Source organism: Anolis sagrei, chromosome 4 (assembly GCF_037176765.1).
Source record: "Anolis sagrei isolate rAnoSag1 chromosome 4, rAnoSag1.mat, whole genome shotgun sequence".
Classification (NCBI taxonomy): domain Eukaryota; kingdom Metazoa; phylum Chordata; class Lepidosauria; order Squamata; family Dactyloidae; genus Anolis; species Anolis sagrei.
The window spans coordinates 208133724-208161423 of NC_090024.1; the positions used below are offsets into that span (position 1 = coordinate 208133724).

The 27700-nt window shown below is 39.5% G+C and overlaps 2 protein-coding genes across 2 annotated transcripts in view; one reads left to right on the top strand and one right to left on the bottom strand.

The window, feature by feature from the left end:
• Positions 1 to 12458, top strand: part of MYH7B (myosin heavy chain 7B) — a 55542-nt gene extending 43084 nt beyond the window's left edge. The window contains exons 30-43 of the mRNA XM_060772364.2: positions 596 to 722; positions 1956 to 2074; positions 3250 to 3446; positions 4236 to 4585; positions 4988 to 5112; positions 6127 to 6242; positions 6425 to 6617; positions 7452 to 7655; positions 9182 to 9307; positions 10288 to 10458; positions 11132 to 11236; positions 11547 to 11642; positions 12020 to 12157; positions 12334 to 12458. Coding sequence (XP_060628347.2) covers positions 596 to 722; positions 1956 to 2074; positions 3250 to 3446; positions 4236 to 4585; positions 4988 to 5112; positions 6127 to 6242; positions 6425 to 6617; positions 7452 to 7655; positions 9182 to 9307; positions 10288 to 10458; positions 11132 to 11236; positions 11547 to 11642; positions 12020 to 12157; positions 12334 to 12345 — 2079 coding nt within the window. The 3' untranslated portion in view covers positions 12346 to 12458. The remainder of the gene's footprint in view (positions 1 to 595; positions 723 to 1955; positions 2075 to 3249; positions 3447 to 4235; positions 4586 to 4987; positions 5113 to 6126; positions 6243 to 6424; positions 6618 to 7451; positions 7656 to 9181; positions 9308 to 10287; positions 10459 to 11131; positions 11237 to 11546; positions 11643 to 12019; positions 12158 to 12333) is intronic.
• Positions 12459 to 13400: 942 nt separating this feature from the next.
• TRPC4AP (transient receptor potential cation channel subfamily C member 4 associated protein) overlaps positions 13401 to 27700 on the bottom strand; it is a 31095-nt gene continuing 16795 nt past the window's right edge. Inside the window, exons 8-19 of the mRNA XM_060772365.2 lie at positions 27113 to 27301; positions 26263 to 26405; positions 25225 to 25356; positions 23508 to 23566; positions 22682 to 22783; positions 21717 to 21800; positions 21042 to 21132; positions 20043 to 20183; positions 19840 to 19948; positions 18277 to 18389; positions 17885 to 18091; positions 13401 to 16037 (exon numbers count right to left, since the gene is read on the bottom strand). Of these exons, the coding sequence (XP_060628348.2) occupies positions 15900 to 16037; positions 17885 to 18091; positions 18277 to 18389; positions 19840 to 19948; positions 20043 to 20183; positions 21042 to 21132; positions 21717 to 21800; positions 22682 to 22783; positions 23508 to 23566; positions 25225 to 25356; positions 26263 to 26405; positions 27113 to 27301 (1508 nt within the window). The 3' untranslated portion in view covers positions 13401 to 15899. The remainder of the gene's footprint in view (positions 16038 to 17884; positions 18092 to 18276; positions 18390 to 19839; positions 19949 to 20042; positions 20184 to 21041; positions 21133 to 21716; positions 21801 to 22681; positions 22784 to 23507; positions 23567 to 25224; positions 25357 to 26262; positions 26406 to 27112; positions 27302 to 27700) is intronic.

Consider the following 27700-nt stretch of genomic DNA (forward strand, 5'->3'; position numbering starts at 1 on the left):
TACAATGAGAATCAGTGCTGTAAAGCTATATCAATATGCACAACTTTTTATTATTTTATTTTTCACTGGTATGCATTACACAATGTGCAGGATCCAGGTCTGGCGTAATTTGACACCTTTTACATAAACAAAGTAATATAATAACTTGGAATTTCATCACATGCTTCTAAGATAGGTGATCAAAAGAACAGTTTCATAATTTCCAGTGCAAATTCTCTAGATCAGTGGTTCTTAACTGGTGGGTCCCCAGGTGTTTTGGCCTACAACTTCTAAAAATCTCAGCCAGTTTACTAGCTGTTAGGATTTCTGGGGGTTGAAGGCCAAAACATCTGGGAACTCACGGGTTGAGAACCACTGTGCTAGATGTTGCCTAACTTCCTTGACGAGGGCCACCACTGATGTGCATTTGTTGTAGAATCATTTTTTTCACTGGGTGAGTGAGGAAGGCAGTTAAAACATTCCTAGTTGTGCACCTCAGTCTGAATGTATTTCTTAGATCTAAATATGAAGCAGCACAGCAGATGGTTGGAGGACTTAACTTAGCCCTAGTCATGAAATGGGTTGTTGCATTGACAAAGTTTCATTGCTCTTGTAGGCAAATGCTGAAAAACTCTGCCGAACATATGAGGATCAGCTGAGTGAAGCCAAATCAAAGGTGGATGAGCTCCAACGCCAGCTGGCTGAAGTCAGCACCCAGCGTGGGAGGCTGCAGACTGAAAGTGGTACGTTGCTCCAATTGTTTTGCTGAGCCTAAAAGTAGCTGATAGAAGACTAAGCTCAATCCACTTTGCTTTAATTGATTGCACATTGGAACTCTACAAGGAGGGATTAGTACAGTAAAACAGGTTTGTGGCATAATGATTGTGCATTATATATCTTATGTTTGATAAGCTATTGTGTCCAGAAATACGGCCACAGTTGCCTGTGAATAACCAGGCCAATATTCTGTTCAAATAGTAACCAATGATTTGTGGCAAGCTTTAACTGTAGTATATCAGGTTAACACCTGCAAAATGTCTAGATGGAGTGAGCAGGTGCGGAGATGTGAAAATGTGAAGCTTATAGATTAAAAATCTGTGTTTTACATTATTTTCATTAAAAAAGAGACATTTTCAGAAAATTAAGAAAGCCCCGCACAATATTCCCACCCTTTACAGTTACATTATTATGTACTCAGCTCAGCCTAGGCATATCATGTTTGACATTGAAAAGGCGCAGTTTGATCACAACAAAATTACAAACTTTTAAATGCATTATTCTTTCCGAACAGAGCTAGAAGGTCCTGAAGTATAGTGAAAGTGTAACTTGCCAACTTAGGAAGAGGAGACGGCCTCCTCTATATAAAAGAAGAATAAATAATCAGCATTCATAAAAAATGAACTATTTTGTCTCCTCTACTCTTTCATAGTGCAAAGTAAACATAAGCTACCCATCCCTATTAAAGTAACAGAAAAAGGGAAACTAAGACTATGAATTGCATTTATTTATTTAATTAATTCATTTATATCCAGACTTTGACCCAAAAATATGATCCAAGAAGCTAACAACATATTTTCAACCCTACAAATTAAAAGCAAAACAAAGGCATTAATAAAAGTAAAATGTATTGGGCTGTACTTCATAGCTCTTAAGTACGGTACAATGAAGTTGGTCACCTCAGCTCTGGATATACCACCAGCAGGTGCCAGAGGTTGTATCCACACTGCCATATAATCCAGTTCAAAGCAGATTATCTGGATTTTATATGGCAGTGTAGATGAGGCCAGTATCTGCACTGTATCAGCTCGATGGTGACGTGAGATACTTTCTGTGCTGAAATGATCTGGAGTTGTAGTGTCATGAAGATATATTTTGAAAGCTGGCATATGATTATTTAGATGCCAAAGTAGTATAAAAACATGAGTTTCCCAGTGAACGATTTCTTTGAGACCTTTGGTTTGTTTAAACACAATTAGGAGAGCTGAGCCGGCTGCTTGAAGAGAAGGAGTCGCTTATAAACCAGCTGAGTCGAGGCAAGACTTCCTTCACACAGACAATTGAAGAACTCAAGAGACAGCTAGAAGAAGAGACCAAAGTGAGTATTTATATGGTTGGGGTTACAATCTTCAGTAAAAAAAAGTGCTTGTAGAAGGAAATGGATTTGTTCTCTCCAAAGGCTCATTTGGGCTCAGCCTGATACTATTGTTTAGTAACCAAGCCAAATTCTTTAATATATGCAGTATACTATAGAGAGGTGTTCCAAGAATATTCAGACCACTTTCACCCTAACAGTGAAATGACGATAGATTTTTTTGTATACACCTTTAGAAGGGCTTCCTGAGAAAATGACACGGCTTGCAGTTGTTGTAGTTTGTATTTTACTAATAGACTAAACTACGTATTATATTTAACCACACATTGTTTCCATATTGATTGAGTGGCCAAGCCAAGCTTCAGAATACATTTAAAAGGAGTTGATCAAGGAAGGGGCTGAATGTATTTGGTAAAGGCCTGGATGACTTATAGGTAAATGTAAAGGTTTTCTCCTGACACTGTCTAGTTGTGTCCGACTCTGGGGGTTGGTGCTCATCTCCATTTCTAAACCAAAGAGCTGCTGTTGTCTGTAGCCACCTCCAAGGTCATGTGGCCAACATGACTGCACGAATGACTTATACGACAATGTAAACTAATAGAGTTTAAAGCAATATGGTTGTTTTAAACTGGGTGATCCATGTCTGGAAACTGGAGATCTTGGGCAAACTACTATTCTGGACTACCACTCCCAGAATCTCTATCATAGCTAGGGGGAAGCTTTTTCATGGATCTGCTGATGCAGGGATTCTAGGATTGGTACTACAGAAAAGTAACTTGTCCAAACTTGAAGAAATGAGTAACTCTTTCAGTCATTGACAAATCTGTTTTGAAGTCACAGAATGCTTCTTGGACAGATGCATCTAACCAACTTTCTTTTCAAGTGTCCATAAGGATAGTCTACTTTGCAGACTAGAGCTTCAGCAAGTTCTTTTGGTAACAAGTTTCTCAATTATTTTTCCTTGGCTTTGATCTGCAGCCACAAAGGTGGACAGACACTTTTACCGGCAGAAATTACTGTCCCTGTTCCTGTGAAAAACCATTTTTAGAATCTATCTGTGATGATGTAGATGATACCTGCCTTATTTGGCAGTGAGTGGAATAAGCTTTCATTCTTAATGAATGAACACAAGTAAATGATTATTATCATTCTAATCCATATATTTTTCAACCGTCCAGTCCAAAAATGCATTGGCTCATGCTTTGCAAGCATCTCGTCATGACTGTGACCTTCTGCGGGAGCAGTACGAAGAAGAGGTAGAAGCGAAAGGGGAACTCCAGCGGTCTTTATCCAAAGCCAATGCTGAAGTGGCCCAGTGGAGGACCAAGTATGAGACAGATGCCATCCAGAGGACGGAAGAGCTAGAGGAAGCCAAGTAAGTTTGTTTGTTTGTTTGTTTCTTTATTGCACTTATATCCCACCCTTCTTGACCCCGAAGGGGATTCATGGCGGCCTTACAAAGCCAACAACTAGATGCTGAATATACACATATTATTGGTAAATAAACAAAACATTAAAACATTAAAAACAACTAGTTAAAAACAGTATATTAAAACAGCAATTTAAAATCACATAATCTAGGTCATAATTCAAGGCCAGTCTGAGTCATCAATGTTAATTTATCTCTTATTGCACTGCTCCAATTTCTGACCAAAGGCCTGATCACAAAGTCAAGTTTTAGTTTTAGTTTTGAAGGCCAGACGGGAGGGGGCTGATCTAATTTCACTGGGGAGGGGGTTCTGTAGACAAGGGGCCACCACTGAGAAGGCCCTGTCTCTCACCCTCACCAGTCGCACTTGCGAGGGGTGTGGTACCAAGAGCAAGGTCTCCCCTGACAATCTTAGCCCCTACAATGGACAGCCATGTGAAATCCTTTCTTATGCTGATATTTGAAGGCTTCTTGGTAATGGAATATCACAGAAAATGGGAAATGTTGTGTAAAGGATATGTTGTAAAAAAGCATTGTGGGAAAAGAGGAGTATATCATATCTTGTGGTTGTTTCCTCTAATTTCACTTTCATTTGGTCACTTTTGGTTTTTTTAAAAATTGCTTTTCCATCATAATAGTGAGAAGTATTTGAAGAGATGTGTAGTCTTAGCTGTGTTTCTGGGGTCTTTTGTTATGTATGTTGCTACTTCCCTTGCTAACTAACATCATTTGTAGGAAGAAGCTGGCCATCCGTCTGCAAGAGGCAGAGGAAGCTGTGGAATCAGCACATGCCAAGTGCTCCTCTTTGGAGAAGACCAAGCACCGTTTGCAAACGGAGATTGAGGACCTCTCAATTGACTTGGAGAGAGCTAATTCAGCCGCTGCTGCCTTGGACAAAAAACAGCGCAATTTTGACAGGATCATTTCTGAGTGGAAGCAGAAATATGAGGAGACACAGTCAGAGCTGGAGTCTTCTCAAAAGGAGTCCCGAAGCCTAAGCACAGAACTATTCAAGCTCAAGAATGCCTATGAGGAGTCACTGGAGAATCTAGAGACTCTCAAACGGGAAAACAAGAACTTGCAAGGTAACATAATCAGAACTATCAGTAGCTAGCTAGATAAATTCCCAGAAACACCTGCCAACTTGATTCTGGGATTTCTAGTCCCCAAAGTACCTTTTCCAGGCTCTGTGTGTCCTGTGACTGCATCATATAAATGTGGGAATTGGGTTACAGGGTACGGGTGCTCCTTCTCTTTTTCCTTCTTTCTACCTTCCTTCTACTAGGAAGTTTTTAGAACTGAAGGGTGCAAGATGGAAGAGATAAATTGATAAAAATATGGCATTCAAGGGTGAGAGGATAACTTTGGATTCCACCTTTTGCCTTCCTCATCACTAGACAAAGCAGAACCAGTTAAACAGTACAACTAAAATGTGTATGCACGTTCAAAATAAGTTTGTCATTTTGTCTTTGTCTCTTCCTAACTAGAGGAAATTACTGACCTGACTGATCAGATTGGCATGAGTGGTAAAACCATTCATGAGCTGGAGAAGCTGAAGAAAGGCCTGGAGAGTGAGAAGAATGACATCCAGGCTGCCCTGGAGGAGGCTGAGGTGAGGAGAGGAAGGAGATCACTAAGGTGTAGGCAGGGAACAATGTGAAAGGGGATCCAAATGGCATCCCAGTCAAAGAGGAGGCCACTGAGGGTGAACAGGAGCAAAATTTGAAGGATAAGAGTGAATTGTGGCTTATGACTCTACCGCTCAATTAGAGTTGGGCCAATCTTGACATACAAATCTTGACATACAGATAAAAAGTCCCATATGAAGCTTTTTCCCACAGTAAAAATGTGGTTAAAGCAAATTAGGCAGCTATTTGCTACACTTAGAAGAGAAGAGATGAAATATCATGCAATGAAATCAGTGGTTGGAAGTGGTCAGTCTCATTCTTGCCTAATGGTTGAGCCAGTCCTGTTGAGAGATTAATGTATATGTGTACATACATGAGAAAATGTACTGTGTGACATCATGTATGTGAAAGATGTGAAGAGCAGTGGATGGAAGAGCTACAGTGTTCAGCATCAATGTTTTTGTAAGCATGAATCTTCAGTTATGCTTTTTTAAATTTTTCCTTACATCTGCCGATCTACATTCATAGTTTATTTTTGTTGATTCCTCTGATTGTCAACTAATAGATGAAAACAATGAGAGTGAAAGCAGATCATCTAACTGGACTTACGGTGACATCTAGTGATCAGAAAAGTGGATTTCAGGACTGCGCTTGAAATACTACCTCCTAAACACAAGACATCACAAATGCATTTTTGATTAGTCAGTGCATTAAAGGCCCCGGATCCTGTATGATCTTGGAAGTTAAGCCAGTCCTGGTTAGTACTTGTATGTGAGACTGCCAAGGAATGCCAGGTGCTGTAGGCTATATCTCAGAGGAAGAAACTGGCAAAACCATATCTACGTATTCTTTGTCTAAGAAAACCCTAAGACATTCATGAGGTTGCTGTAGGTCACCAGGCAACTTGAGGGCACATAGAGTAACCTTCAAATCATGTTCCAAACAAACCCAATTGACAAAAATGAAGCTTCTAGCAATCACCTGTCTGTTGCCTTTAGGGAGCCCTGGAGCACGAGGAGAGCAAGACTCTGCGCATCCAGTTGGAATTGTCCCAAATTAAAGCAGACGTTGATAGGAAACTGGCTGAAAAAGATGAAGAGTTTGAGAACTTGAGGTATGAATATGGTCAGGTTACTATACAAAGCCAGCCATGTTAAATGTGTTGGGTCTTCTGAGGCTTTTGGATCAGACATAGAGTGAATTCTCCCTTTTGGAAACACAATTGAAAATATAGTATCAAGATTATTGCCTGCCATTGCCACATTTTTGAGTAAATTGCCGCTTTTATGTTTACAGGCGTAACCACCAGAGAGCCATGGACTCCATGCAGGCCTCTCTGGATGCAGAAGCCAAGGCCAGAAACGAGGCCATTAGGTTGCGGAAGAAGATGGAGGGAGACCTGAATGAGATGGAGATCCAGTTGAGCCATGCAAATCGCCAGGCTGCTGAGTCTCAGAAACTGGTGCGGCAGCTCCAGGCCCAAATGAAGGTCAGTTTAGCCTTCTATTGAGATGGGCAAATGCTCTTGCTGGATCTGATGGTGCTCTATTGTCTTACTGACATTCTTCATGGCGACTATCTCCTTTACTACAGTCAGACTTCCGTATTCACTGGGATTAGGGGCACAGGACCTCAGCAAAAGTGGAAAAACAGCCAGTTTAAAAAACATATTGTAAGAACATTTCTCTAGGCATCTCTAGGTTGCTTTAAGTCTCCTTGTGGGGAGAAAAAGTGAGGTAATAATAATAATAATAATAATAGGTTCTTCAGTGCAATTCTATAGCTGGTAGTTTGAGTCCCCTTCGGGGGAGATAAAGCAGAGTAATAATAATAATAATAATAATAATAATAATAATAATAATAATAATAGACTGTAATAGTTATGCTGGAGCATCTAGTAATTCCTAGAGATGTTCTCTCTAGGAACCTCTAGGTCTTCAAGCACAACTGCCTGTTCAATGTCTGGCAGAGGTTAACCATGGAGTCGCACTGTAGGACCTAGGGACCACATTAGTCAGATACAAGAATAACCAGAGCTGCACAAGGCAAATCTGCAAATACAAAGTGCCAAATGTACAGTATTTGGTTTTAAGAAAAGGTTGCGCTTGACCATCTGTAAAGGACATGGGGCACTGCCCTTGCTTAAGTCTGTTGTCTGAGGATCCTTGAAGGCAGAGACTGAAAACGTTGCTTTAGGGGGCTGGGAGCTATTTTTCCAAAGAAGTGACTTTCCCAAGATCTTGCCCAAATTTCTTTATGGCCTGTCATAAGACAGTAGGCATCTTACTTCTGTTTCATGCTCTTCTTGTCTTGTGGGTGACAGGACTTGCAGATAGAATTGGATGATACCTTGCGCTATAATGATGACCTGAAGGAACAGGCAGCTGCTCTGGAAAGGCGCAACAACTTGTTGATGGCTGAGGTGGAGGAACTGCGTGCAGCGCTGGAACAGGCTGAGCGCGGAAGGAAGCTGGCTGAGCAGGAGCTCCTGGAGGCCACGGAGAGAGTCAATTTGTTGCACTCCCAGGTGAGAGGGAAGATGGTGATTTTACATGAGGGATAGCATCTTAGCTTTAGAAAGCTGGTAAAAACATGGCTTTGGGATACTGCATTTGCAGAATAATGACTGAATCAATAACTGCTGACCTTTCTGGCGAATGGCGATGAATTTGTGAATTTGTGATTCTTTTGGACGAACTGATTTTTGCTGTAATTTGTATGAATTGTATGAATTGTTTTTATTGTATTTTAATGTATTTTTATATTGATGATCTATAATGTTTTTCTTATTGCATTGTATCTTATGTTGTTAGCCGGCCTGAGTCCCTCCTTGGAGGTGAGAAGACTGTGGTATAAAAACTCTAAATAAATAAATAAAATAAATAAAATAAATAAAATAAATAAAATAAAATAAAATAAAATAAATAAATAAATTAGTCCGATGAAGATTGAATCATACACTGAAATGGAGTGTTTACGTTGATCCCTGATAAACACAGAAAGTACAGTATTGATTTGTCTCTCCTTTATGTAAGGACAAACAGCTACGTCAAAACTAGTACAACTGCCATTTCAAATGGACTTTAATTCACAAGTATGTAAAGAAACCATGTCCTGGCCTTTTAATTCAAACTTCATAAATCAAGCTTTGAAAATTACTTTTTGGACTGTAACTCTCCATAGCCATTGTACCTTGGGGATTCTAGGCACTGCCATTCAAGGCTCTTTTTATGTGCGTGCACCTCTGTATATTGTAATGTAGTTGTATCTGCAAAACCTCAAGAAATAGTATTTCTGGAATAACTGAGTTGGAATCAAAACATATGATTTTGTTATGTTGCTATTATCAATATTATTTGGTCTCTCCAAATCACAGTATTATTTCTAAAGCCATCCTGGATCTCAATGAGGATAAACCAGCAGAGATGAATGGTAAATACCAGGCAACATGGAGTAGCCTGTTGTGTTTTGTTGCACTGAAATCAGTAAGCAACTCTATAGATTGCACAGAAGAGCACTTGTGATTGGTTTGTGTATGTGTGGGCACACCGTTTTTGCATCTCTTTTTTGCTTTCTGTGATTGCAGCACCACGTCCCCTAGACTCTTCCCACCTCTGTTCCATCACTCTGGAAGGATAACAGCTGAGCAATCAAAACACATAAATAAAAGAATCCAGTAGTATCTCTGAGATTTACTGGGAAGAAATAGTTTTATGAATACGGTCCATGCATCTTTTGAAGTAGATTTTATCCAGAAAAACCTATGCTAGAAATTTATTATTTCCAGTTAGTCTCAAGTGCTGCTGGATTCCTTTGTTTCTTTGTTTGTGCTAAAATAGATGAATGCACGTCTTTGAACACTAGCTCAGTAATAAGGCACTTCACTGTATATAGAATATCTCAGGTTAAGAATGTTGGAAAACATCTATCTCTGTCTGAGATAGTAAAAGACTTCTTTACCATCCGTATACAAAGAAAATACTTGGTTAGATGGTCAAATCAGCTTCTTGTGCCCTTGTGAGTTATATCTCTCTGGTTTCTTTTCTTTTCCAGAACACAGGCCTGATTAACCAGAAGAAGAAGATGGAAGCAGACATTTCTCAGCTGAGCACAGAGGTGGAGGAGGCGGTTCAGGAGTGTCGGAATGCAGAAGAAAAAGCCAAGAAGGCCATTACTGATGTAAGGCGCCTGGAGTGTATTTGTGTGAAAAATTTAAAAATGGCATTCCTGCAGGGAGGGGAAATGACTGAAAAGTCTTCGAGCCAACATGACCACTGATAATAGCCATGCTGCCTGGGGAATTTTGGAAGTTTTAGGTCTCCCCAGTAACTTTTGCAAGCACAATTTCCCAGATGGAGATGGGGGAGGCGGTTTCCTCTGCACTAAAAAGTTCTGCACTCCTGTTCTAACTTTGGGATTAATGAGAAATTCTTGAAATAGATCAGCTTTATTATGAGAGAGCATGAGGTTTCACTTTCACATGTTCACTGGATTACCCCACTTCCCTTTTTGTAATGACTGGGCAGGGTTGGCACTGCTCCTCTGTTACTCTTGCTGCCAGGACATCGTATTTTGCTGCCCAAATGGATAGAAAAGATTTCAGGCTTAGCAATTAGCAAGTCATGTAAATACCATAAGGAGAAAAACAGGCATTGGTAAGGGAGAAATTACATGGCCTTCCAGATATTGTTCAGTGTTCCCTACCGTTGGTTATCCAGGTTAGAGTTGGTGGGGAATGCAAATGAATAATATCTGGAGTGACATGATCCAATTCTTGGCTTACCAAAATATTTACTCCTAGACCCCTGAGGCAGCAAGATAAGACAGGCAAGAGATCTGCAATAATAGCTTATGAAGCACTAATATCTATAGGAATAGATGATTGCTAAAACTACCTTGTGTGTGAAGAACCCAGTGAGACACAGAACCAAAACAGATAGGAAAGTAGGGGCTCAGTATCATTGTGGTGGTTGACAAGGCTTTGTTGGATAAATGGATAGTTGAATTGGTTAGATACATAGTTGAATCTAAAGCACAGCTCTGCAGCAAATTGAGTGGACTCATTTCTCATGTGGTTAGGTAAGTGTAAATCACACTGGCACACAACTCTTTGCATGGTTAAACAATGATGCATAGTCCATTTCCCTTTATCCCATCAGGCAGCCATGATGGCAGAGGAACTGAAAAAGGAGCAGGACACGAGCGCTCACCTGGAACGGATGAAGAAGAATATGGAACAAACCATCAAGGATCTACAGATGCGACTGGATGAGGCTGAACAGATTGCCCTCAAAGGAGGCAAGAAGCAGATCCAGAAGCTAGAGGCTAGGGTAAGTGCTGTAATCAAGCCTACATGTAGGAGAGATCAATAGAAAAACTGATCTTAAAACTACTGACTACATCATTTGCCTTATAGCATTCTCTTCCTGGTGTCTTTGGAGCTATATTAACCATTACACAAATGTTCCTTTGAGCCAAACCTTCAGCAGACTTCTCTTAAATCTCTAGTAGTCATCCAATCTTGAGTTCTGATGTTTGATATTTTGTTTGCCAAGGACGTATCATCACAGCTTGGTTTTTGTGGATTCTGCATCTAGGCCTACCATCTGGCATTGAGTTTAATATCCCTAGAATGTGAGGGTTCTGACTCTCATATTGATGTAAAAAACTAACAAAATTTTAAACTAAGCCATCTCATTGCCTGAGAGCCTGGCCTTATTCAACAGGAGTTGACTAAAGATCAGCTTAGGTTATGGCACAAATAAGTCTGACTCTGGGCAGTAGCTGTGGAAGCCACTTTTCTGGGGGGAAAGGGAACTATGTCACCCAGGTTTTAGGATACACGGAATATCTACTGCAAGGCTCTAGAAGGCAATTACACAATGTGTGATGTGGTGGGTTACACCAACATGCCCTGAAGTCCTCACTATCCTGTCCCGTGTCACAGTTCTGAGCCAAGCAGGCAGATGGCATGAAACCTTAATTACAATTTACTCTTTCTAGGTGAGAGAACTGGAGGGTGAGTTGGATGTAGAACAGAAGAAAAATGCGGACACTCAGAAGGGAATTCGGAAATATGAGCGCAGGATCAAAGAGCTGACTTACCAGGTACAAACCTCAGGATCTTCAGTCCATTTATTTATCCCCATAACTATGAAAAGCCAACTTTACCAAAAAGGAGTCCCAAGAGAGGGTGTTGTGCAAAAAAGAAAACTTTGAAAGCAGTTTTTGATGAAAAATTTATATTCAGAACTAGCATTTTACAGCCTATAACATTATCTAATAGATATCCTCCCAATATACTATATGAAAGCTGACATGTAAGAGAATATGTCAGATCAGAAAGGTTTAAACTACAGTATGCAAAGTATACACCGGCAGTTGTTGAGCCAGCTCATATAGAAACCATTTTTTCCAGACTGAAGAGGACAGGAAGAACCTGGCACGGATGCAGGAGCTGATTGACAAATTGCAGAGCAAAGTCAAGAGCTACAAGCGCCAGTTTGAGGAGGCTGTAAGTAAAGGCATTCCTGCAAGGGCCGCAGAAACGGCCCTTCTTTATTCATTGTCCCCCCCCCCCCCCAGACCCTAGGGAAACCATTAATAATCTTTATGTCTGCTATCATAATTATTCCAGCCAGGATCCATAGTCCCAAAATAACTATTTGGCAATATAAACAGAATAGTGAGCTACTTCTGCAGTATTCAGTAGACTCATTTGGTTAAGTAAACCTTCCTGGTTGCTCTACAACCCATTTCTAGTCTGGGGCATCACTATTTTCACCATCTTCTTTTCACATGCTACGATTGGTTTCTCCAACCATGACACTCAACAGGGAGTACTACGAACTCTCTCTCCATTTACATGAAATTCCATCTTTCTATACTTAGGAGCAACAAGCCAACTCCAACCTGGTGAAATACCGTAAGGTACAACATGAGCTGGATGATGCAGAAGAGAGAGCCGATATTGCAGAGACACAAGTCAACAAGCTACGGGTTCGCACGAGAGATGTTGTGACTCTGAAGGTAAGGGCTGTACTTCTTTAATTGGTGGAGAATTTCATTAAGGGTTGCATCCCCTTGGGCAATTCTTGGGGGGCTGCATCTGTGACAACACATTGTGCAAGTATTTCCACAGGGAAAAAGGGATTTTAGGAAGTCCGTGTATTTACTAATCAATTTTGATTTCCCCCCATTTATAGCATGAAGAGTAAGAAGCTACAGCACAACCTCTACGACCGTCATGTCTGCCACTGTATAGATGTAAATGGCTGCAACAGCCATTGCAATTCTAGTAGTAAATAAATCTAGCATTCATGAAAGTCTACTGGCTTGGATTCATTTTAAGTACTAGAGGCAATTGAAATACTTTTCTCACAATGATTTTTTTTTTAAAAAATACCTCTGCTATTTTAAAGGCCTTGGTTTTTTCTAAGAGGACAGGTACATGCTCCCATTCACATATACACAGGTAGCTTTCTTAAATATTAGAGCAGTGGGGGAAAGGTGAGCTGTATTTCATAGCAAAGATCCACATGGCAGAATATAGTTCTCCACCAGCATAGTTGGTGTGGCCATTATCTAGGAGACACCTCAGGCTTTTTCCTCAGATGAACTCCCTCCACAGTGCAACTTTAACTCCTTGGCCAATAATTGGCTGCAGGGGTGTGCCCAGACATGGTCCAGTTGCCACTGCACACTTGAAGAAAGAGCAGCCTCTGTTTGTAGGGGCTGCTTAGTCCCCGAGTGCTCAAGGACAGCTGGAAGGCCTCTGGGGGTACTTCCATTGCTGATCCATGGCTGAGGTCAGTGAAGCTGAGTCTTCATTTTACAAGTTGTTAGAGGAGGGCACTGTTGAAATAGTTATTTGATAGTTCATTCTGCACTGCTCCAAACTTAAAATTCCCTATACTCGTGTAACTAGTGCTTACATCAACACATATCACCAAGGGGCCTGAAAAGTTTACCTGATTATTTTGAACCTCTAATACCTAAGCCCAAGAGCAAGCATAGTATACTGGATTGAGCATTGAACTAGGGCACTTTGAAAACAGGGTTTGGAAACTCAGTATGTAATCTTGGGCAAGTCACACTCTTAATGTCCGAGAAAAGCAAAGGCAAACCCCCTCTGAACAAATATTGCCAAGAAAATGATGTGATATGGTTGCCTTACATCAGAAACACACCACCACTTAACCAGCCGACATCCTCTGTACAAAGCTCACCATGTACACTGCTGACAAAAGTAAAAAAAACATGTTTCAGGGTATATTTTTTAAAATAAAGTTCTTTTAATAGGTTCCATTTAATACATTTATGTGCTGTTAGTAAATCAGCATTAATCTGGGCAGCATAAACATTAAAAATTCCAGGAATATTTTCTGGACTGGTGGAGTCCACCTTTTTGTCACACATCAATTATGTTACTTTAATGATTTCAAATCCAAGGTAACACCAACACACAGCCATTAGTGACCTCTTTCTTTTTTGTTTAGTAACAGATAAGTATCAACCATTGCTACAAACCTTGGACCAGTTAGCATTGTATCCAAGCCCATCGCTGTAGTCTCTAAACATCTGCAGAGAAGGTTCCACAGGAGAAGCCGTGGCAAGAAATCTCAGGGGCACAGGTTCCCGCATAAGAATTAGAAAGCAAGGAATGCAAACTGAGTAAAAAAAAAATCAGTTCCATCCTTTGGAATTGCTTATGTCAGTAATTTGGAAATAAAGACCATGATGGCTAAAACTCCAAAGATGTCCTAGGAGCAGGTGAGGAATTTTCACTAGTGAGGTCAGTCTCACACAAGCCAAATGTATTGAGAACAAAAGCAGCCTGACCATTGAATGGCAAAGAAATATATACCAATGAAAATGAGGTTTTTAGTTTGCAAACTTATGGCAGTGCTGTTTAGTTGTAATAATTACTATTAATTCAAAGATGTCCAGATTAATTCCTTTTCTGATGCACGTGGTTAAGCTGTATAGTAAAAACATAAATTTATCATTGAGATTTTGTCCAAGCATCAGTTGCAGATACATGATTAGCCCCCAGGATTCCAATGTACTGTTCAAAAAATCCAAAAATGGATAAGACGTGGATTTTAGTCTTTAATAAAGTGCTGCCTTGTTGTATCAATGAATCAACAACCAGTTGGACTCTTTAAACCAAAGAGCAACTAGGCCTGTGTGATAGAATAGTAATATATAATTTATCTTGGAGGTGAGAATATTTAGTTTTTCCTCTCGGTAAATACTGTGGTAATGAAGACAGTATTTGGGTAAGAACAATAGCACTTCTTTCCAATAGCTATACCATAAATAAAACATTGGAAGAACAAAGATGAGGCAAAATAGCACTCAGTTCCAGCCATTGCCAGTTTCATGTGGATGACTGAAAATTGCTGACGTAACTAAGCGGATCCTGCCATTGAATTTTTTCTTTAGGGAAAAGCTTTGTGTCAGAATAAAAATACCACAAAGACTTAACGTTCAAACACAAGGCTTTGCAGGGCCATATTTTGTGGTATGTAAATTGCTTCAGAACTATATATGTACACAATTAAGGGACGATCAGAGTAATTCAAAATGAGAAGATAGGATTGATAATGCTTCATAAACCCTATAAAGTGCTTTAGCACAGTATTGCAATGAAATGTTCATTCCAGAAAGTTTCTGATTTCAAAAATCAGTGCCTTGTTTAAATGCTGGCGGCTACAAGAGCAAGCTCCAGTTTTGCCGAGTACCTCATCTCTTATAAAATACAACATGCAGCATCTCATACAGGTGTCGATAGAAAAAGAATGGAACCTTCCAGTAGCTATTATACCTCAGGAACATAAAAGACATACATCAGAATAATTTAGTCATTGGAGGCTATGGCATCAGGTTCCCAGACTGAGGTTAAGCATGACTCTTCCGTTAAAGTAAGATTTTGGAAGGAGGGTTTCAAGCTCTATTGGTTCTTTACTGACAAAAATGGTCAGGCTGCAGCATTTTAAAAATGTTGAGTAAGTTTTAATTTATTAGTACCTAGTTAAAACTAGGCTTTCAGATTAAATCCATCACCACAATGTATGCCTGCTTTAGACAACACTGTAAAATTAACCGGGGGGGTGGGGGGGGGGTGGTTCCATCAGACACAAATAGGTACTTCTGTTCGCAGTACCACAGCACAGAAAAAGGTGTTCAAACACAGTTTTGTAGGAAGCAAACAGTCTGGAAGTAGTATGCTGAGGCTCAGACAGCCACTTTCATCATGAATTTTAAACCAAAACCTACAAACAAGCAGCTCAAAATCCCATCCGAAGGGAAAAAGAAACCCATGAGAAAAAACCTTTCAAGGACGGCCGAGATGTGGCTGGTGTGCATTTGGTATGTACCATACCATAAAACCGACTTGTCTGAATTGCCCAGAAAGTTGCTTGTAACATCTTATTCTGGCAATTGGAAGGAAAAGCCACAGCTAACCACTGCACACTTCAAGGATCCCATCTCTCAGACTCGTGGAGTTCTAGCCTCAATGAGCAGGGAAAGGCTGGGCTTTTTTTTGCAAAGTTTCTTGCAGCACGTGAGTGTCCCTGAATATGTTGCTGGGGAAGTTTGTGACGTCTTGCTCTTCCAAACGGAGCCGGGGAGGGGTGGAAAACAAACTCAACATGGTGACATTCCATAGCCCCAAAGCTTGTGCATGTAGCATATCCCTGAAAAATCAGTCTGTCTGCAAGATTCCTTCTGAAGCACAGTCCACTGGAAGCCAGAAGCTGAAGAATCACTCCTCAGTGAATTCTCTGTCAATGTCCATATATGCCTCGTCAATGTAGCTAACTATGGCACAAGGTGATGTCCGGTCTGGACTGAGCAGTATAGAAACAGTCTCTTTCCAGTAGGAAAAACTAATACATGAACTCTGTTGAAGGAAAACACAAAATTTAGGCTATAACAAAGCATAAATGAACCACAGAAAAGACCAAGAAGTCCAAATGGATACCAAATCCTATGCCCATCTTTTATCAAGTTGAGATCAAACTCATTCAGAGGGTGAGTGGGGTTATTGCCAAAACTTTTGCCTAGAGATACAGAAAATTCTGCATATTATATCATTTAAACCCCAGTTGTGTGATTCAGAGACAAAGAGAGACCAGGGGCAATTGCAAGCACACTTTAAACCCATTCTGCTTTCAAAATGCTGTACACAAGCATTTACAAGAACTGTCAGAGAACTGGTTATAATAGAAATGAGTAGCAGAGATACTGGTGGTAGGAAAGACAAGAACAGCAATACTTAACACAGGACCCTGAAGAATTCTGTGGAACTCAGAACACCACCTTAACTGCTATGGATCAATGCTCTGGAATTCAGGCACCAGGAAATTTAGGCAGAGAAGGCTCAAGAACTTGTAAAACAACAAGTCCCATGATTCCAGTGTATTGAGCTTTGGCAAATAAAGTTATATCCAGCTGCACTAATTCCCGGTGCAACCTTAGAAATCACATATGACTTCTACTTCCATCTCAAAATCAGATCCAACATTTTTCAAGTCAGCTCAGTTAATAATCTTTTAAAGACATGTTTCTAGACTCTTCTTGCTACACTTCAGCATATCATTACATTTAATGTTTTTGTTTTCCTTTCTATTCGGTGCTACTATTTGACTTTGTATTTTGAAATGAAAGCAAAGCTTCTTGGGATGCAGAAATTCTGCAAACAGCATCAGTCTGTATTTATTGTTGATAAGATCACATAGAAGACACCTGCAGCATTGTACTGGAATATCCACTTAGAAAGTATCCAATTCCTATAATGACCAATCACATGCCATTATGAACCCCATAATAATAATGCCTTCTGTATCTTTTCCACCAAAGGAAAAATACCATTACCAAGAGAAGATACCTGTAAATTTTATTTTATGGTCTTGAAAGCTGCCTTATATTGATTATGTGCTCTGAAAGGCAACTTAAATGGCCTTAAAATACATTTCCATGGAAAATGTTGTGCCATGTGGCATAAGGCACCTTCCAGGCTAATCAGGCTGCTGCATGACAAAGTAGTTACTACTTCATAAAATAGGAGAATCATAGAATTAGAAGAAACCACATGGACCATCAAGTTCAACTTCCTGCCATGCAGGGAAAGCACAATCAAAACACCACTGACAGATGGCCATCCAGCTTCTGTTTAAAAGCTTCCAAGGAAGGAACTTCCACCACACTCCGAGGCAGAGTTTTCCACTGCTGAACAGCTCTTATGTTCAAGAATTTCTTTTTAATACTTGCACTGCTAAACAAATTTCAGACCTATATTTAACACAAGCTTTCCACCTGGACAACACATAAGTCTGGGAATGAAAATGGTCTAGTCACTATTAACAATTCTCAGGATAAGCACTAGAATGATTCTGGCTACCACAGGGAAAAAATGAAATGCCCCACATGTCTTTCTATGTTACTGAGAGCTAAAACACATCCATCTAAAATGGTTAGAATCACAAAGTTGGAAGAGACCAAATGGGCCATGAAGTCCAACCTCCTGCCACACAAGAAAAGCACAAAGTACCCCTGACAGATGGCTATCCAGCCTCTGTTTAAAAGCCTCCAAAGAAGGAGCTTCTTTGCAATGTGATAAGGTTGCTTATCATATTGCAAAATACAGCTTGACAAACTAATCTGCCAACATATTTGCAATGGCCCCAAAAGCATACCCGGTCACAATCAGAAAACAAAAATGGATTGAGGCAAAGATTGCAGACATACATTTTCTAAGCAGGTGCTATCCTTGTCCTTATTGAGGTAATGCTGTTGCCAGAAACGAAGAAGACTATGGAAATTATTGAGGATGAAGCCGGGGTATTTCTTTGTGTATTCCATCTCTTGAAGTGTACGCAGATAGAATGGCAACTTCTCTTTCCTTCGGGCCAGCATTAAAATTACTAGACTGGTGTTCAGACAGCTTACATTTTCCTATATGAAAAACAAAATAAAATAAGAATAAAATTAAACTTTTGTAAGTAAAGATACAATGCTGTATTAAAAGGAATTTCCAGGGCCTGTCTTGGACTCGAGACTCCAAAGGATATTGACTTGTGTAATATCAAGCTATGAATTATTCATATGTGATCCATGGGACCTCAGTGCCAGGTCTTTACCTGTGTAAGTGTCTGTACATGAATAATATTAATGAGCCGGAAAAGGAAGGACATCCTCATGGACATCTGTGACATGTAGGATAACAGGCGGCACTCAGACAAGACCTCTGCAACTGAACAAAACAAAGAATTATTAGGTTTTGAACAGCCAAATGAAGAAAATTGGATTGTCCTGTTTGAACACTTCCCCATATTAGCATTAAATGTTAGGCAGACCTTGTGCTTTTGAGGTTTGAAGAATACCCTTGACATTGCAACATTTTCTAAAAAATACTAACCATATAAATAACTTATCTCTACACATCTCTTGGCCACATGGAAATGGCTGATAATCTTCCTACAGTTTGATATTCTCTGTATCAGGAAAGGTTAAAACAGGACTGCACAACCTGGCAGTAGTAAGGGGCTGAAATTAAACAAGCTAAACCTCCTGGGGCTGCAGATAGGTTTTTAGTGCCTCACTCCGGTTTGTGAGAGGACGCCTTTTCCATCAGAGCAAGCAGCAAAGCAGAATAGTCTCAATTTCCTTGCCTCCTCTCAGCATGTTGGCAGGTTATAATCCTTTTCTGAGGGAAAGAAGAACTGCCTCAGTTCTTGCCTCCTCTGCCCTCCCTTTCTCTTTGCCTCTGGTTGCCTCGGTCATCTCCTTCTCCTCCGGAGGGAAAAACTGCCAACTCTGCACCATTTATTTCCCTTGCATGTGAGAGAAAACTTAGCTTCACCCTGAAGGTGCTGCAACAACTTCATGGTGAAGCTATGTTTCTCCCTCATGAAATGAATGATGTGGAGTTGGAGGTTTTGCTGCTGGATGAGAAGCAAATTTGGCCATCTGTCAGGGGTGCTTTCAATGCTATTTTCCTACTTCTTAGCAGGGGGTTGAACTGGATGACCCACAAGGTCTCTTCCAACTCTATGATTTTATGAGGAGAAAGGGGCAACCAGAGGTACAGAAAAAGGAAGAATGTCGGAGGTGAGAGCCGAGGAACTTCTTCATAACTACCCCCCCCCCTCTAAAATGGCCAATCTAATGTTAAATTTTAATGTAACTTGGATCTCAAAATTCTTTAAAAAAATCCGATAGCCCTGAAAATTTCATTCCTGTTCCCCGCTACGCTACCCTTAGTCCAATAACCTTTCGAGGACACGTTTCCAACTAAAACCCGCACTTCAAGCATTCTGACTGGTGGCGTCTCCTTTGCCACAGGTTAGTTTGGTGACTTCGATGCATAGAGAAAGGAAACATGTTGAGGTAATATACCTGGAGAAGGGAATGACAGGTTCCAATTGCTACTCTGCTGTAGTGCTGCATGCAACCCGCCGCTCAAAGACTTAGGCGCAGAGTCTCTGCGGATGGCACCAAAGCTTTGTGAGGGCCACATCTGGCCCCCAGCCTGAATGATGTACAGGTCTGGGTTAAAGGCAGGCAAAACATACTGCAAGGCATACCTGGGGCATCTAGCCTTGAGGGCTGGCCTAAACATTCCTTGCAAAGAAAGCTTTAAAAACATACTTGCTCTTATTTTTGAAATTCTTTCTTCACCTCAAAAATGATTGTGGTATTACCTTTAATATCTGACTGGCTCTCAAATCGATCTAAGGATAATGTGATACATCGAACTAGCATGTTGGAATCAACCAGTGAACTGTTGATCTGATTCAAAAATATCTGAAACTGAAGGAAGAGCATTCATTAGATTCTGTCCAGAATACAAAGTTAATACAGAACTGAAGTTTCACAAGTGGGATTTGGGGGATTTTCATTTTACCTTTTCATCTGTATTAATGTATTTATTGAACCTCTTGAAGGCATCTATATTAAATTTCATCAGTTCCCCCAACAGGTCAAAGTAACTTTGAAGCACATCTCGTGACTTGCACTCGCTGTCAACAATGCAGTAGAGAATATGCTGGTAAAAAGTGAAATGCGACACATAGAATAAAGATGAATTCATTGTTTGGATATCTAACTTTCACATTTTACTGATAATCAAGCAGCCTTCCCTACCAAAGTTTGTTACTTGAAGGTACTATGTTTTCACAGATGTAAAGTGTGACCATTTATAACTATAGTTTCAGAAATGAGAAAACACAGTTAAGCCGGGCTGGTAGCACAGCTGGTTAATCGCTAGCAGCAATAAATCACTGCCAACCAAAAGGTGGCAAGTTTGAAACCTGGGTTAGCGTTGAGCTCCCAATTGCTAAATAGCCCAGCTTACTGTTCACCTAAGCAGTTTGAAAACAATTGTGCTAAGAGTAGAGAAATTAGGGACCACTTAAAGCAGGGAGGATAATTTATGACACCATAAGAATGCAGGAGAACAAGAAGGAAATACTACAATCAAAAGGCTCAGTGTCATAGTGGATAAAGTGATAGCTTCCCCTGGGCAACCTCCAGGATCCAAAGTGGAAGTGGAAAAACTGCTGAATGACCTCTATCTGTCTCTATGTCTTATATGTAAAAAATAGCATTGAATGTTTGCCGTGTATGTGTACACTGTAATCTGCCCTGAGTCCCCTTTGGGGTGAGAAGAGTGGAATATAAATGCGGTAAATAAATAAACAAACAAAAAGTGATGAACTTCAAAAATTAAGTCAAATTAGGAGCAGGAAACGTGTAACCCTCCAAAAATATAATGAATCCAATTTACCTCAACCAACAAACCAAGGTCTACAATGCCCAAGATCTGGAAGGTCAACATTTTCCCACCCCACAGGAAATTATAAAGTACACACTGTATAAAAAGTCCAAGGTTGGATTATCTTACCTCTAGAAGCCCTCTTTTTAGCAGGAACATCTGATCGGCATAGGATGTAGCACCTCTTAAGAAGCTCTCAACTGCCCTTGCTTGCCAAAACCTGGAAAGCAGAAAAAAATTAAATACTGTTAGGAACAGGTCATTTGGCTAGTTACAGGTTAAAGTAACAAAATATCCTTTCTATCTATATTTCCTCAGAACTGAATAAAATAAATTTGGTATCTCTGGAAGATTATTTCAAAAAGAAGTTTTCTTTCTTCAATCTTCATTCACAGAAATAATGAGCATATACTGGAGATACTGAGCATCCACAGGAAGGTTTGTATGCAGGACTTCATTAATTATCTTAGCAGTTCCAATACATAAGAGCTATTCAATTTAAATGCCTTATCAGTTTCCGGGGGGCGGGGGTTCTGTCCACACACTTGGATCTTATCAATGTTTTGGATGCAAAGGTTTGACAACTGAGAACTATCGTTGGAGACCATGGATCTTGAGTGCTATGGAACAGGAACAGAGAGTTCCTGCTCCTAGGTACTGTTTGCATCCATTTTCTTTGCTTCAGTGACCAAAATACAGAGTGTCTGAAATCTTCCAATAGCAAGTAATGAGTCATTCTCTCTCTGGCCTTGAAGATCAGGTTCAATGCAACACATTCCTTAAGGCTCGAGGATGGAAACTCACCTAAATGAGGATTCTGCTGGCTCCTTCTTCATTACCTGCAGTAATCTTGTTAGCAAGCCTCTTTTTCCATCACAAACTAAATTTCTAAAATATGGAAAGAATTTTCAGAGAATAAATCACAACTGATTATATTGGGAAACTCAAAGGTCTAGTGCTTTCACTCTAATCTTAACACATTGCCCAGTTTTACACAGAAATCAAACACACTATCAGCTCTTGCAAAGCCAGGACAAAATACAGCTCTTATATTTCAATGTACTGTAATCCTTACAACACAGCAGTCTAGCCCCCTCTGCTGGTTATTTTATTCTAAATGAATCTCTAAAACAATTTCAGCAGGCCCAAATCTTAAGAGCATTTGAATTTAAGACCCTCATATACATGTTTCTTTTCAGACAGGTCTAGTCTGCTGTCCTATTCACACTTATCTAACAAGGACTCCAAATGAATAGAGGGCTAGCTGTGCAAGCATATATTTGGGCTTGTTGCTTTTCGTTTGCACCTAATATGCAACCTCTCAAAGTTGGTCCTGTAAGAAATTTGTTTTACCTACTGTTGGTTTTTGTTTTAAAGTCACATAAAACTATTGCTCCAAACTCCCTTGTTGCAAAAATGAAAGACATGCAAAGAAGACAACAGAGGAATAATCAGCCTAATTAATTTTAAAGTGCTGGGAGTTTAAAGTTATTGGGGATTTTATCTTTGTTATACTTCAGTAATGGGAACAGGGGACAAAATATAGGTGGCTATAAACAATCTAAGGGACTATCTAGTTACTTGATATGCACCTCTGACAGATGCAGCTACTTACTCTTATCTGGGGCATTAAGATTTCAACATACTATCTAAATTTAGTAAGTGATCACAGGACTCTGAGAAGGCAGGTATGACAAAATGGAATACAGGCAATGGCCTTTTCAGAAACAAATAATAATGTACATGGGCATGCATGCCCATCTCCTTACCTGTCTGTGTTCACAACGGCCTCTACTTCAGGAATGTTAGCTTTGAGGGAAATTGCACTCAGTTCATTAAGCTCTTGGCTGTTCAAAAGCAGGTACTTGTTCCTATTATGAAAATCAGAACAGGAAGATGGAGCACATCTAAGTCTCTTCACAAAGTCCTTTAAAAAACCCTTTAACCTTGTCAAATTCCCATGGTATAAAAACTCATTTTACAGGAAGAACACATTGGAGTCAATGTCACCATGGCTGATAGGAGTTCCTAGGAATTTAGAGCTCTTACTTCACATTGGCTCAACGAGGGAGCTCAGCAAATGTACAGACTTTTAAATTCCCAGCAGTACCAACGGTACCTCAAACCTGCTTGCCACATACCATTTCAGTTACTTCTGAACACTCTGAGTCTTTGGTCATTTTACTAGAAGTAGGAGATGTGGCAGTGGGGTGTGGGAAAATAAACAGTCACAGAAAAAAATATGCCTAACATTAGATCATTTTTGACAATATTCCCTATAAGCATTCAGTGCTCACAAAGACTCCAATGTGTTCTTTCTTGCATATTTCTATATAGTTGCTGGTCTCTATTTATATTTGAGCTACACCTATGAGGCAGTAGCTTCCACATGTCCTTTTGTCTCAAGAGATCATCTTCAAAAACATGTTCCATAAATCCAGATCTTTTAAAAATGTCTTTGTTCCTTGCAAGCCTAGCGCAAACATTTAGCTATATGTATTTTGGGATAGGGACTTCTACATATTCAAATAAAGTCTGATGTTTACTCAGTGAAAGTATATAAAAATATTTACAGTGAACACCCTTTATACTCACTCGTGATGATCACTAAAACTTTGAAGCAATCTCAAAAACTGGATCTTCAAGGTAATATCCTAAAGAAGAAAAGGAACGACAATTAAAAGACCTTTTATAGGATATCATTACTAGGGGTTTGGTGGAAAACTCAAATTGTTATAAAGCACTATTTTAAAAATATGTATGGAATTCAGGGCCTGATGTGTTTGACACTAGCCACTGGAGAAGAAATATTTTATGGATATCCTTACAATATAGCACTGGACAGTTGTTCTGTTAATGTGTATTTTGAGAGGCATACTTTATATTTGGTATTCCTTGAAGGGCTCTTGCTATCTGAGTAGTGTAATCTGATGATTATTTATTTATTTATTTTGGGTACTTTTACCCCGCCCTTCTCAACCCCCGAGGGGGGGCTCAGGGTGGCTTACAAAAAGGCACAATTTGATGCCTATACAAATTACACATAATGTACAAAACATAGTTAAAACAATTAAAACAATCAGTATATAACACATCATATAAAACTATTCTCATGCTCAGCGTTTCGTCTTTCAGAGTTCCATAGTTCCATTCCATTAGTCATTTCCTAACCATTGTCAAATTCCTTTCTTTATCTGCCCGATTGTCCGAATGCCTGGTCCCAAATCCATGTTTTCAGTTTTTTCCTAAAGGAAAGGAGGGATGTCGCTGATCTAATTTCCCCGGGGAGGGAATTCCATAGGTGGGGGGCTACCACCGAGAAGGCCCTGCTCCTCGTCCCCGCCAACCTCACTTGTGATAGAGGCGGGGTCGAGAGCAGGGCCTCCCCAGAAGGTTTTAGACTCCGGGGTGGGACGTAGAGGGAGATCCATTTGGACAGATACACTGGGCCGGAACCGTATAGGGTTTTGTAGGTCAAAACCAGCACTTTGAATTGTGCTCGGAACTGGATCGGCAGCCATTGATTCTCCAATGGCTGCCTGAAGATGAGAGCCAAGTGGCTCCCATGCACCTGCTGAATAAGAAGGGGACGTGGGAGGTAGAAACATGTACCCTCTCAATCCTGAATGTACATTGCTTCTCCTGAAGGCAACAATGCACCACTGTGGTGGCTCCAAGAGCCAGAAGCGCACAATGATTATTTCGTTGCAAAACATTGTAGGGGCAAGTGCTATTGCTTGGGTGCTATTTTTGCATCCTTTTCTAAGAAGATAGGAAGAGCTTAACTGGATTAAACTAAGACTTTTCATGGTACAAAACTAAGACGTTCCTACTGGAAGCCCATAAAGAGTATACACAAGAGTATATTCATTTTTTATGTTTGGGAATACAGTGAACTAGCAGAAAGTGGGCTAAAACCAGGAGCTTTGGTTCATGAATCTACACCTATGTAGATAAGAGCCTGGAATGTGTTCTTGACAATAAATACACAAGCACAGAATTGAAAGAGTGAAAGAGAGCCGTAAGAAGTTTTGAACAGTCCTGACGAGAAACATTTACAGATATAAAGGCCTATAAATTACAATAAATAAGTTTAAAATGAATTTATCTAATCATGAGACAATACTGAACAAGCAGAGCACAATTTCTTCTTAAGGTTGCACCACATTTAACCCTAATTTCTAAAGCTAAGAATTCTTGGCCTCCAGAATTTTTGAAGTAGTGTCCATGCTTTTGAAATTTCGAAGTGCAGCCACAAACCTAGAAAGGTTGTGGATCTTTTCCCAATACCATCCATATAACCAATACTCACCGGGCTACAGTCACAGTTTTGATTATGCCCATGTAGAACAAGAGCTGATGCCGAATGCTTCCGCCAGATCAATTTATCAAACAAATTGTTAAGGCCAGGGATTAATCTGAATTCTGCAATCATTTTGTGAACCTAGGCAGAAGGAATGTTCCGTTAATGTCCCACATCTGCATCATCTGTCACTAGAGTAAACAACCCTGCACATGTACAGGTGACAGTTTTCTTCAAACCAATTAAGCTTTTCAATACATTTGCAGGTGTCCCATTTACAAGGAAGATTATCAAGATTCGCTAGCAGATAAACTCTTTGAACTTGCTCCCAACGTTTTGGCAATGTATTCATTAAATCTTTCCCCTTCATCTTTCTAGAAAAAGACCCACCTGGGACATACAAACATAAATAACAAATATATAATACAGTTATCTCCTTAAAATATCTTTTTTCAGTTTGGGATGATAAAACATACACACTCCTGTTCTGCACGTTTCACTCAGATAGATGGGAAACATGTACAGGTTTCCTAAGAGAACATTTTCTACTCACTTCTTTACACTAATCAATCACATTCAGTATTTTAATCTGATGTTTTCTAATGTGGATTTATTAATTCCAAAATGACTCCTATCACCAACATATGTAAGCATAAACTATAATATTGTGCTCACTGGATAAAACAGTAACTTGATACTTGTATTGCCATATGTCTATTTTATACCCCTTTCCAGTGGCAAATGAATGGCCTGAAACTATCATTCACAAGTAACAAAACAACAGCATTCAAGCTGTTGTGTAAGAAGGTATGCAATACATCAATAGTTATTGACTTTAGAGTGCATTCTTTATGCCTAAGAATGAATTATTAATACAGTACATTCTTAATAGTTCAAAACTATGCAGACATTTAGAAATCTGTATTTGATGTTTCTCAAGCATCTCAATATGTATGTACATTTTAAACAGACCACCATTTGACTTTCCAAAAATGCTGCTGTTACACTTTACTTCATGTATTTGAACGTTTGAGAATTGATTCTCACCTGATTCCTTTGTCTGCCCATTAAAAGCACGCAGAGAACATATAAAACCTCCAGTTTATACATGATCTCATGCATAATCTTCATTGAGTGTGGAAGCTGATTCCTTGTCGGGGTGCTGGGAAATCCACTCTCATCTGAAGATTCTAAAAGACACGAAAACATTCAGGTTGGCAGCTTTTACAAGAAGTTGATAGCTTCAAAACATTTCTTTATTGGATGAAATACAAAAGGCTCATACTACCCAGAAATTTTTTGTGGACAACAGCTATAAATATCATAAATAAATAAATAAATAAATAGGTATATGCTCCCATGTAAGTATTAAAATACCAAAGCGGTGATATAATAAAATCCCACGTCAGATGTATCTAATTTTCTCTGCCTACAGAGGCAAATTATTTGGGCATACAACTGTATATCAAATGCACTTTTAAAAAAAATCATAGTGTCTTAGGCCCACATTAATTATTTAAACATCTAAACTAATAGACATAATTAAATGAGAACCTGATCATTGAGATACAAATCTGGCTCTCATCACAGGGAAAACTAGACATATAAAAAGTGTGGTTACACAGAGAAAAAAAAATGTAAACATAATGAGAAAATTAAAGCAGTTGTTCAAAACATACATTATAATGGAGAATAATTACTGAATGGCAAAATGTCACTCAACTCCTTTATTTTTTGTTTCAATATGATTTATGAATACTTGATTTAATTTTTTTAATGCATCATAGATCCTCTTTTCAAAACTTGATGCATATATGAGATGGAAAGTAATAAAACTAAATGATTTTGCTCTTCTATATTCAAAGCTGTTCTAGCCCATTAATTTCAAAGTAGATACCTGTGCTGCTTTGCTCTGTCTCTTCATCTGCCACACGCATTAATGCATCAATGACGAGTGCATTATCTAGCCAGGTGTACCATTCTTCCAATTCCTGGAGGAAACTGGAAGCTCCTGCTGTTTCTGATACTTTCCTGGTTGCTAGTTTACACAATCGTTCAATGAAGCCTGGTATATTCAGAAGTGTAGCTATGACAGGAAATAAAGAACATTGCTTTTAACATACTAAACTGTTAGGAACTCTATATATGACTAACAATATCAAGTTTAGTTTTTTTCTCAAGTAGATATTAATTTATACTCTCAGTGTTGGAATTCAAGTCTCAAGTCCTCAATGAGGAACAATTTAAAATAGTCTGTGAGTTGCCCTTCCACCAAGTCTCCTGAATGACAGTTGGGAATGAATCCATTTGCTCTCACCTCTTTGTTTCTGCCCTCATTCTGATTGTTTGTGTAGAATGGATACTTTTCTACTGCAAGTTTTTTTGAATCTGCCTTCTGCCTTCTTACACTTTTGTATGGAGAATATGTGCTATGTGCTTTGAGATCTCTCTCTGCGTATGTGTCAGAGGGATGTAGTGACTGGTG